We start from the raw sequence: 12,659 nt of genomic DNA, 5'->3' as shown, positions 1-12,659 counted from the left end.
CACTTCAAAATTTACTTTTCCTATCCCCTATGGATTGACATTTAAGATGGTTTTCACTTTTTGCTATTATAATCCATGCAGCAACTAATTCTTACACAGATTTTTTTGCATGTATGTTCAAATGTATCTGTAAGATAAATTTTCCAAATGAAAATTTGAAGGAAAAACACTGCATTTTTGACAGATATTACTGAATTGCCTTCCCAATAGTTGGTACCAATCTAAATAACCACCAATAATATATATTCCCTATTTCCCCATATACTTGACAGCACGATGTATATTTACACTTAATTTATTTTACCCATTTGAGAATGTTATTTTTAAACATGCTTTAAATTAATTATAAATGAAGCCGAGGTGGTTTCCATGCATTTAAACACCTTTTTCGTGAATTGCCATCTTTTTCTCATTGATTTGAAATGCCACATACATATTAGGTTGAGCCATATGAACTTGCCATTTAAATAGGTCAGAAAGGACTCACAATCAGCAATTTCATATAGTGCAACCAGATAGACAAACAGACAGATAGATGGATGAATGCTACTTACCTCTATCAAAATTTAATTAATATGACTTAAAAATACATAACAAGGTACTTCTTTATTCTCCTTTTTCAGAAATGTCTTCTGTTTGTCTACCTTATTTTTTATATGAACATATAAAGATGTCATCTTTTTCCAAACAAATTAATATTGCCATTCAAAAAATTTGTACTAAATTATATTTTTAATTCAATTTAGAGATATCTTTACACTATTGAATTTTTCTATCCTCTTCTTCTGGGATACAAAAATGCAATCTTGTAAAAATATCAAATCCTTTATGTCTCTCAGGCAGTAGACATTTAATATTTTTCTTTCATATAGGTCTTATTTTTTTAATTAATTTTATTTCTAGGTATTTTATAAATATCATGATCATTACAATGAGATTTTTTTTTCTTCTATTATATTTTCTAGTTTTGGGTCTTTAGAGAAAAATGCTACTTTTGAATACTAACTTTATAATCTAATATACAATTTTTTTCTGTTAACAATTTTACTTAATTTCATGAATTCTCAAATATATAATCATACCATTTGCATGTAATCATAATCTCTTACATTTTTATACTTCTTTTTCCTTCTTACATGTAACTGTATCAACTAGTACTTAGAAAATAATATTTTGTTCTTAAGCAAGATTCTAGTTTCTGGTTTGAAATTATATATATATATATATATATATGTGTGTGTATATATATATATATATATATATATATATGGAAGAATCACTTTATTTCTGTGAACATTTGACTAAGAGTTTTTATGCAATATGTCTGTTAAATTTAATCAAATACTATTTTGGAATACCTTTGACAGACAGTGAAAGGATTATATGACTTTTCTCCTGTTATCTCTATTAACAGCAAATTTTATTAATAGATTCACTAAAACTGAACCATCCTTGCATTCCTGATGTAATTGCACTCATTTTTCTTTCATGTGTTGCTAAATTCCATTTACTAATGTAGTATTTTATTTCAGAATTTCATATTAATATTCATAAGTGAGATTTGTTTGTAGCTTTATGTTGTAATATTATCAGTGCAATAATGGCCTTAGAGAAAGTAAATTGAAAATTTTCCACCTCTCTCAATTCTCTGAATAATTTGGCAATATTTGAGCCATTTGATCTCTGAATATTAGCAAAATTTCCCTGTGATTTTTTCTGTATCTGGTGTTTTAGGGAAGAATAATTCTTTGGCAAAATTTTTGGTTTCTTCTGAAATATTTAATATGTTTTATTTCCTCTCAAATATTTTATGTTAATCATTCCTTCTATATAATTTTAGTGTATTTTATATTTTTCTCAGTTTTTCAATGAAGTAGGCTATTGACAATATAATAGAATGACACAGTGAACATATTTTGAAGGACTTTTAAGGAAGAATTTAAGTCAATGATCAATTATCCATGAAATCTTCGTGTTTATCTGTGTGACCTCTCTAGTTCCTAAATATTAATGACCAACAGAATCAGGAGACAGAGAAAGTAGTTTTATGTGTTTATGTCTTATATGTGTAATGTGGGTCTAAGGGGGCTTCTGACAACATTTCTACCAATAATGAGTTTCAATTCACTATTACATATACTTGCATGAAATCTTAAAATCAGAATATACATACAAAATTATTAAAATTAGTAATTTGCCCAAGTTTTTAAAGCTAATAAAAGGTTGAGCTAGGACAAGAGAGCATGTCTGAGAATTCTAAGACTATTTCCACTCTACTATATTCCTTTCTTTCCTCAAAAAGCATGAAGAATTGTAAGATGACTAATTTTAGCAATGTAACTTGTAGTTTAAGTGTATATAAGGGTTTTAAACAGTTAGTAATGATTCTTTAAATGAGAAAATACTGTCAGTAAGCCAGGAGATTTTTTTTAAATTTCTCTTCAACATATCTATCAGCATAGGTAACTACATTTAAAAAATAATTTATGTAAACTATAGTTAAGATAAGATTTGTCATGCATTATTCAGGTCTCTCTGATATGCAAAGAAATGCTTATTAACAACCAAAGGAGTAATGTTTGAAACTACAAAAATTATTAAAAGACAATGTCATTTTGAGCTCTGCTGTTCACTTAAGGGAAATATTTGTGAGCATTGTGAGTGGTTCTGGTAGATTCATGGGAAAGGTAAGAACTGCCATTAAACACAATAGACATTGGTGAAAATAGATATTTGGAATTTGGAGACAATTTTTTCAGTTTCAAAGCCACATAGGTGTGTGCATAGATGCCAAAATGACATTTAAATGGTATAGTGATAAAAAGAGAATTTTTATCTTAAATCCTTTAGAATTTTCATTTGTCTGATTATGTTCAACTAAATGGGATATGAGACTGTGTATCTGAACAGAAGTAGAGTCGTTGTATGCATTCTGACAACTAGAACCATTTCCTTTTTTAGCCATTATCACTAATATGAATGGTTGGAATCAGGTTAGGTACATTAAGACACATATGCTTGGGACTTTACAGGCACAGAAAGCCCAGAATTCCATGAGAGTTGGGCAGTGAGCCACCCGAGACTGACGTAACCTGATATATTCATAAAAAATATTTTATAAGCCAACTTTCATCAACAACTTCCCTGGTAACTACCTACATCTTATGGTGGCTAGGAAGTTGGGGAGGGGAGAAGAGATGGAAAAAGTTAACTCAAGGAGATATTGATTCTATCTTTTCCAAACCTTCAGTCCTTTCAATATTCTAAATATACCATAGCTAGATGTTGCAATGTCCCATACCAAACATCAGAAATCAGAATGGGGTGCGCACAGCTCTGCGCGCGGCAGGGTGGGCGCCCCACTGTCGCGGTCGCCGTCGCCGCCGGTCCTCCTGCCGAGCCCCGGCGCGGGGCATGAGGAGCCCCGAGGCGCCGCCCGGAGACTACCCGGCTGCGCGCACACCTCGAGAGCGGTGGACCAGGACATGAGCCGCGCGCGCGGGGTCCGGCGCCCGGAGGCCAGCCCCAGCTGGCGGCGGCCAGCGGATCGGCGCTGCCCGGGAGAATGAGGCAGGAGCCGGCGGCAGCCTTCTCTTTCTCCTCCTCTTCGCCTTCCTCCGGCTCAGGCACCCCGGGCCCGGGCCAGGCTGTGGCTCTACTGCGTGCCCCGCGCGCCCCCCGCCCGCCTCCGGATGCGCTGCTCGGTTAGCCTGGGGAGGAAGATAAAGACATTTGCAACCAAGATGGTAATCACGAGTGGAAATGATGAAGACAGAGGAGGCCAAGAAAAAGAGAGCAAAGAAGAGAGTGTCTTGGCGATGCTGGGGATTATCGTGACCATTCTGAACCTAGCCGTCATCATATTTGTATACATATACACCACTCTGTGAACGGCCCAGAGGGGCCTCAGGCCTTGGGATGGCTAAAAGACGGGAGTCCCGTGCGCCGGCAGACCAGTGACGGGGCACCGCGCAAACAAGCAGCTTTGACCTACACACACCGTTCAATCAAATGTACCTTCGAACTTGATAAAGGGTCACCAAAATAAACCAATCCTGCTGCGAGGATCAGACACTAAAGCACAATGAATCCAACGAAACTCATTCACACAGCAAGGAACTCAACGTCGTTGGCAGGGGACCCGAAAAAACGCTTGGAAGACGCGCCTTTGACGCTGTCTGGGAGCGGATGGGTGCGGAGATTCATTATCCCAAGTCGCTGTCGGCTGTCAAAAAGAGGAACAGGGCGGACGCAGCTCACAGCGGACGCAGCTCATGGTGTGTCTCCCAGGACACGCAATTCCTCCGAACTCGAGCTGTTTGGTACAAAATACAGGGACAATCCTTTGACAAGCATCCCATTCATCGAAAATGTCTATTTGTTACTGGGGAGAGAACTTATTTTTCTTTTTTCATTGGCTTGACGTGTGTATCTGTTCATATCAAGGTTTATAAATATATATTTTTAATAAATGTGCTCTATTTTTTAGCATGAACCAAATATTCGGAGAGGCGCTCCTGGATCCATAGAGCTTTCTTTGGTTTTACCTGCTTAAACCCCTAGACTGCAGATGTTCTGTTGTGTAATCACTCTAGTCCTAATTCTCTCCCTCTAGCTCTTCTCGGTCTGGAGGACGTTCTTCCATAATACCAGCCGTGATCTTGGTTGGTGCATGTTTTAAGATTGTCTGTTGAGCAGCTTTTTATTGTTATATCGGAGATATAAAACGATCGTGGGCATGTGGACCTTGGATGCACCATGTCCTTACTGAGAATTATGCATGAACAAGGGCTGAGTGATAGATCAGCTTTAAAAATTTTTTTACAAGGACTACTGTGGAGGAAGAGTGCGGCTACATCTGCAGATCGACTATAGGATGGGGTATTCAGCTTCTTATTGGCAGCATTATTATTTCATTCTTGTGACCATTTGTTGAGTACATTTGATTTTAATGGCCACATACTATGAAAGATGGGAAGGACAAGGGGGAAAGCTCAGCTTTAGGTGCATAATTCCTTCCTTAATGAGCCGCCTGGGATCCTTTTCAAAGTAGATGGGGTGTAAATGGCACGTGGACTCCCCCCTGTAGGAGCTCACCTGGGTGTTTCAGGCTGTGAGGACACCCCTGAGACAGGTGACTTTTTCAAGGGCACTAGAAGGGGATGCAACGATCACCCTAAAAGATTGCTGCATTTCCTAAAGTTCCTGGTTTACACCCACATGAAGCTACTTCCTCCCTGGCAGGAACAGTTGAATAAATGTGAATTTGCCCTGTTCTGCTCCCTGAAATGGGCCTTTCACTGGCTGCAGTGGCATGGCCTTAAAAAAGTAGGGTTAGAATTCCTTCTGCTAGTGTCAGCCTTGCCCATGGGCAAAAGAAGCAGCAGTCTACCTAGTTGGATTCGAATGATGCCCAGGAGATCTCCACCGCCAGATCTCTCCATCCCTCTGTTGTGGTGTCTGAAATTCTACCATTAGAGAGTCATTTCTTGGACTCTGCTAGGGACCGGGCCCTTTTATAAAGCAAATGCCCTGAGCACCCGGCTCTCATCAGGTGTCTTCTCTTCCCCACCAGAAGAAACAAAGTTGATGTTCATTCAGGGAATATATGTGCCAGGGGCTGTGCCAGACACTATATTCCTTTAAGTCACTGAATCTTCCCAGTAAGTGAGCTAGGGAGTCTTTATCCCACATTGTAGAAGAAGAAAGTCTCAGAGAGATTGGGAAACTTCCCTGAGGTCAGCTGGCTTCTAGTGGTGAGTCAGGAGGCAACCCCCCGATCTGTCTGATTCCCTAGCCCAGTGAGGGTTGGTCAAATGCTGGGAAAAGAGGGAATGGAGAGGTGGGGAGGGTCCAGGAAAGGGCCCTCGGGGGTCAGATGCAAACCGATGGCTTTGCTGAGGGCAGCTCCGCACCCCTCCATCCCTCCCTCATAAAAATAAACCACCCCTGGGAACTCCTTGCACCCTGGCAGAATGTCCTACATGTAAGGACGAGGGCCAAGAGGCTGGTTAGAAATATAATGGACTATCAGGGGAGGGGGCCGTCTCACAGGTTCTGTGTGGTTCTAGAAAGACTGTGTAAGAATTCTTAACAGTGAACAGAGTAAACAATAAAGGTGCAATGGAAAAAAAAAAGAAATCAGAATGATCAGAATGAGCCTCATAGGAGAAATAAACCTTCACTTTCTTCCTTTCACCTATATTTATCTAGAATTGAAGCAGGAGAACATTACCAAGGACATTCTTATTTTGTTAGCTATGAATGAAGAATATAAAGGACTGGCAATTATAAAATTTTTGCTTTAAGAAACTTCAGTCAATAGAGGAAGACATACTTGAAATCTTTGTCTGCCGGTTTGTGTTATTAACAACTTTTTAATTAATATAAATTCCAGTCTGAATATTACTATTCCTCAAGAGTATGAATTTGACTGTGTCAAACTTGGTTACTATATAACAAACAATAAAATTAATCTTACCATGATTTTGCACTAAATCTTGGTGGAAGAAAAAGGTCATAAAACATGAGTGACTACAAAAGTCACTGCATCCTTCCAGGCCTCAGTCTCCTCACCTGTGAAAAGAAAGAGGTGGCCAGATTAACTTGAAGATCCAAAACTTCCAGTTGTTAAACTGCTCCAGTTGCTAAGCAACTCTGGAGTTTGCTTTTTTTTTTTTTAACATCTTTATTGGAGTATAATTGCTTTAGAATGGTGTGTTAGTTTCTGCTTTATAACAAAGTGAATCAGCTATACATATACATATATCCTCATATCTCCTCCCTCTTGTGTCTCCCTCCCACCCTCTCTATCCCACCCCTCTAGGTGGACCCAAAGCACCGAGCTGATCTCCCTGTGTTATGCAGCTGCTTCCCACTATGGAGGTCGCTTCTTTAATTATATCTCTTCTAAAGTTGGGAATCTTTCCATGAATTGTAAGTTTCAGTTAGGAAGAAGGAAAGGAAGATCAGTCTTTCAAGATAAATAAATCATTCTTAAATGATCAGTGAATATAGAGGCAACCAGCACTACACAATGAAGCAAGAAATCCATTATTTTGAGCACAGTCCCATATATTCACCAACAGTTTCAGAGCCTTATTCCCTGATAATAGAAAGTCATCTCCTTCCATTGCATTTACCTCTTTTATTATGAGGCAGAGACTGAGCCTACGTTTCAACACAGACAAGCATCAGTTTAGAGATTTCTCTTTACTTTCTCTCTAGATGTCCAGATGTAAATGTGTGTGGTAGGAAAAAAACTATTTTTACCTTGCTAGCTTCCATTTCTAAATATTAAACATCCTCCCCATGACAAAATTTAAAATCAAACATTAATTATAGATTGACTCTAATGACATTATTAACTAGAAGAGTCCACTCACAGGGTAAAAGAGCATAATTCTATATTATAATATTTAGAATTGTGAATGCACTCAGTATTTGTGGCATTAACTGTTATCCATGAACCAGTTAGACAGTGAATGCTAATTGTAAGAAATGCAAAAAAGAGGTCAATATTCACGATGCTGAGGGAGCTATAAATATAAAATATGATTTCTGTACTCCCCACTGGGAGTTATAAGTAAAGGTTAGTACAAGGGACAGATATCTTGTGTGGGAACATCAGCACTGCAGCAGGTTATGTGGGAAGGCAAAGTCACAGGATTTTATGGTTATTAATTGTTCCAGCCCTCAATTATATTTATCTGTAAGTTGGCCATGAATGATGAGAGCCAAAGTTTTATTGGGAGCACTGAAAGGCACCTTGCCTACCACCTGGGCCATGATGCACTGGAAATCGCTAGGACACTATGGCAGGAAGGAAAATGCTGCTGGTGGCCCCAGAACTATTGCCGATTGCTGAGCTAAAAGTGTTGTTTGAATCACGTTTCTATGACTTCATATAGCAAGGTGGAAAACAGCTCATGTTTTGATAACTGTCGGATGTTCATGCATCCGACAGTTATGAGGAAATTCTGAGGCAAAGTTTGCTATGGAAACTGTCAGGAAAATGTAGCTAAGTGGCATCAAACTGCAGAAAGTACTTTACAGTAATTAGAAGTGTTTATGAACTAGGTACATGGTGAGGGTCATGTACACAAAAACAAGGAGTATAAATATTCTCAGATTAAATTTCCATGGCAGGAGAGACAAGAGACTATGGCAGAGACTGTTTTGGAAGAGGAGGTCTTATACATGCTTAAAGTGCTATATGTCAATTATATCTCAAAACTGCAAGAAAAAATAAAATAAAATAAAAATGCTCTATGGTACCATAAAGTGTATATATTTTTTAAATGGTAAGACTACTTCCACTTTCTTTTTTCCTAATGGGAATTGTAAACATATTTTTGTCTAGAAAACCATATTTAAAGGCCATAGAGGAGTGAAGAGTGTGTTTTTAATGCAAAATAGCATTCTAGAACATTTGGCCTATATGGTGACCTGGAGCTGCTCATTGAAATACAGTCCATATTTATGCCTTGCACAGAGTGGCAAATGTAGTAACTGGATTAGGACTTTGGAGACAGGAATCTGGGTTTGCCACCATGAACTGAGTGATCCTGGGCAGTTTATTAAATCTTGAGACATAGTTCTTATTACCTAAAGAATGAGCACAGTCAGTTCTGCACCACTTACTCCACAGGTCAGTGGGGACAATAATGGAAGATAATTGCTATCGCAGTGTTTTGATTAAAATATGACAATAAGTAGAATTCTAATACTTTGTTCATTTATTCAACAAATGTTTTACTAAGCACCTAAGGCATGGTGGGCACTATTTTAGGTGCAAGAAATTCACTGGTTAATCAAATAGTTCTTGCCCTTATGATCTTACATCTTGATGGAGGAGTCAAATGTAAATAAACTTAGAATATCAGGTAGTGATAAATGCTAAGAAAACTAATGAAGCAGGGGAAGAAAATAGACAGTGATTGTATTTGAGTGCAGAAACACTTCTGAACAAGTTACCAGTGAAGACTTTTCTGATGAAGTGATATTTGAGTAGAGATCTTAATTACTTGAGAGGTGAGCCATGTGAAAATCTGGGGCATGAGCATTAATGATTAAAGGAGCAGGTACAAAGAACTGAGGAATGAACGTATTTGGAGTGTTTGAGCAACAACAAGAAGACCAGTGAAGCTAGAGCAGAGAGAGAAGAAGAGTAATGGACAATGGAAAGGCAACCAGGGCAAATCATATATGATTAATCATAATGATTTAGAATGTTATTTCAAGTACGATGGAAAACTATTGGAATGTTGTGAGCAATAGAGGCTATGCACTGATATCTGCTTTCAAAGGATTATTTTGGCTGCCAGGTAAGAATAAAAATGGAGGCTTTTGCAGTAGTCTGGTTCACAGATGATGGCGGCTTGGACTAATGTAGGTGCAGTAAAGGTAATAGACTCATAATGTGTTTTAAAGGCAGACCCTAATGAGTTGTGAAAGAAATCCTTTATTTTAATGGAGTAGAACTTTGAGCACTGCTGTGACTGCTCCCTGGATAAAGGATATTGAGCCTTTATATTTCTGGGCTCCTCTAACCTAGTATATCCATGAATACATGGATTCACAATCCATGAAGGTTGTTTTAAACTAAACTTACAGTACCTCTGAAAGGAACTGGGGAGGTAATGGACAGCTACATCTACTCATTTGTCTACCCTTTACATGTTTCGTTTGCTGGTTGGTAATAAACCAAAATGAAAGCAGTTTCCAATGCAATAGAAAATATATTTTCTTGGTGGAAAAAAAAAAGCAAGAAAATTAGATGAAAGTAAGGTGCTGGAGAGCTGGTTTTGAATATTTAAAGTGAGGGGAGGTGTAAAATAGTTATATTGAAGAGAGGGAAAGTAAATTGACTAAGGAAATGTACTGAGACTAATAAACATGATAATGACCCACTTTAAACTAGTGGCGATTATTTAACATTAGACCAGTTAGCATGGCAGTGTATTTTTCATATCCATGTACGGCTGCTCGTAATCAGGAGCACAGAGGTTAGAGAGCTGGATGTAACCACCTTCAGATTCTGCCAGGAAGTATGATGCAGGAGAAAGGGAGCTGAAGAGACATGGAATATAAGTTGGGTAAGAGACATGAGAGGATGGACACTGTAAATGTGGTTAGGTCAATAGATGGAAGGACTATTAAAGTACACATATCGAAGAGAATATTCTAGAAAGATAGAAGGTGTTCAGAGATGGAATCTTTGAAATTGGTAGTGTCATTATCAGTAATTGACCAGGTTTGGGGTATGGCCCTGGGCATGAGTGGCTACATAGACTCAGTAGCTTAAATAGGAAAGACATTCAAGTATTTTTGGCTGATGATTGAGTCTAATAGGGGCCTCTAAATCAACTTTGAGACTCTGAATTCTTTGTAGAGCATTTTTATTTGTATCTTTGGTCCTCTTATCAACCTTGTGTTAAGTTTGAAGTGTTTAGGATATTTTCTTTGAGAAGATAGGATAACAGGGAAAATTATTTTCCTGTAAAGCTCATAGATAATATAGATTATTTGGGATCTTTCTGAGACTTAAACCCTCAAGTGTGAAAGCACTGTTTATTAAAGATCAAAATTCCATGCTCTAAGATGAAGTATTACTTGAAGTCTTTGATTTATTTCTTCATCCTCTTTTCCCTCCTCCTCTTTTTTCTTTTTCTCTTGCCCTCTCTCCTTCTTTGCTTCCAGATAGACAGAGAGCTAGATAGATATGTCAATAAATTGGAAGGTAGATGAATAGGTAAATAAAATATCTTTTTTTAAAAATTTATTTTATTTATTTATTTGGCTGTGTTGGGTCTTCGTTTCTGTGCGAGGGCTTTCCCTAGTTGTGGCGAGCGGGGGCCACTCTTCATCGCGCTGCACGGGTCTCTCGCTGTCGAGTGGCACAGGCTCAGTAGTTGTGGCTCACGGGCCCAGTCGCTCCACAGCATGTGGGATCTTCCCAGACCAGGGCTCGAACCCGTGTCCCCTGCATTGGCAGGCAGATTCTCAACCACTGCGCCACCAGGGAAGCCCTAAATAAAATATCTTTGCAATAGATCTTAATTTACCCTTTTGCATTCAAATTTACCTGAAATATACTGAGAATCAAATTATATCACTGCTGGATAGCAGCAGCTTTTTAGCATCAGAAGGGATAATACAGCCATGAAACAAATATTATACATTTCAAAGACTTATGAAACATCAGGCTATGTGTCCATAACTCCCAGAAAATTAAGAAATACACACGGAAAACAGAATCTAAAATAATAAGCCACCCTGTGTTACAGATAAAGACAAATTAACATAGAAATTATGACTATATAGTAAATGATTTAATATTTTTAAACCAAACACATCAGAATTTATATATCAACTTTGAGAGTTTCCCCCTTCAAAGTAGCCACCTGAGTAGGTTATATATTATATATTTATTCCAAGAATGAGTTTAGCAAAGATATAGACTGGTTTAGTTGTAAGTATTATAGACCAACTCTGAGAGCAGTTCTCAAAGAAAGATGACTAATGTTTTGAGCTATGGCCCCACCATTGTACTAAATTCCTGACCCTCTAAAGTGACCATTTTGCAGTAGAGAACTCTCCTTTGGGGCTTTTGCCCCTGACCCAAAGGAGAGCAAAAAGTAGGGATGCTTGATAGTAAGCATTCAGTTTCCCTAGTTCACAGTCCCACAGTCCATTGAGTTACAGTTGAAAAACATTTTATTCTTCAACAAAATTAAAATAGTTAATACCAGAATGAGGCCATGGTTGGATTCCTGGGGAAGAACCTGCAGTCTGCCTTGTGAAATGCCAAGAGGAGCAGAGAGAGGCCAATGCCCTGGCAGCATCAGCAGAGGTCCTTTCTCCCATAGAATGAATTCATTGCAAGAATATCTCCCCCAGATCATAGCTGGTTCAATCCACACTGTCTGTTCTTGAAAAAACAGGGGCTCAAATGACAGTCACCTTAGTCACCTGGCTGACTGAGGATTCATTAGTGATCAAAACTTGTGCTGTGGGAATCCTGATGTTATTTTTAACATCCCAAGCTCCTTTACCTGTGATTATCAGTAAAAGCATTATCCAGAATGCTGTTAGAAGTTGATTTGATAAAAATTTGGCCTCTGGAACATCAGGTGTTCCTGCTTTTTGCTCTCCTGTGGGTCAAGAACAAATCCTCTCTCACAACTCCTCTCATGTCCAATTTCTATCTGGTGGGTAAGGCTATTTTCCTCCTCAGCTTCTCTGCTCCCATCATGCTGCTCTTTGAAAGAAATAAAAGTATTCCAGTGTATCTTGCCTACCTAAAGGGTAACAATCCTGTTGTTAATATAAAATGATATACATTCTGGTAAAGAGACTTTTTTTTTCAAAGTTCTATCTACTACATTATTTTACTTCCATCTCCCTGAAAACATAAGAATCAATTTTTATATAATTGGGAATAGTTTAATGTTCTTGGGGAAGCTTATTTTCCTAGTTACGATGTCTGTTCATTTTTATGTAGGTAATAGGGGGATTTCAATGACATTGGCATTGATGACAACCTTGTCAAGAATAAGAAGAAAGGCCCTGGGTTTGTCATATATGACCTTTATTATGTTGAGCTATGTTCCCTCTATGCTCACTTTCTGGAGAGTTTTTATCATAAATGGGTGTTG

The 12,659-nt window shown here is 38.2% G+C and overlaps 1 protein-coding gene across 1 annotated transcript; it reads left to right on the top strand.

Annotated features, from left to right (window-relative positions):
• Positions 1-3,692: 3,692 nt before the first annotated feature.
• On the top strand, positions 3,693-3,890 carry LOC308621661 (protein TUNAR-like; the record flags this gene model as incomplete). The annotated part of the gene is made up of 1 exon (XM_081242355.1): positions 3,693-3,890. The coding sequence occupies one exon, from the start codon at positions 3,693-3,695 to the stop codon at positions 3,888-3,890; it is 198 nt and encodes a 65-aa protein (XP_081098481.1).
• Between the last annotated feature and the right edge of the window lie 8,769 nt (positions 3,891-12,659).

Source organism: Mesoplodon bidens, assembly GCF_964165515.1.
Source record: "Mesoplodon bidens genome assembly, chromosome: 8".
NCBI classification, from domain to species: domain Eukaryota; kingdom Metazoa; phylum Chordata; class Mammalia; order Artiodactyla; family Ziphiidae; genus Mesoplodon; species Mesoplodon bidens.
Note: the sequence above shows the minus strand (reverse complement) of the source record. Positions and strands in the feature narration are given on the sequence as shown.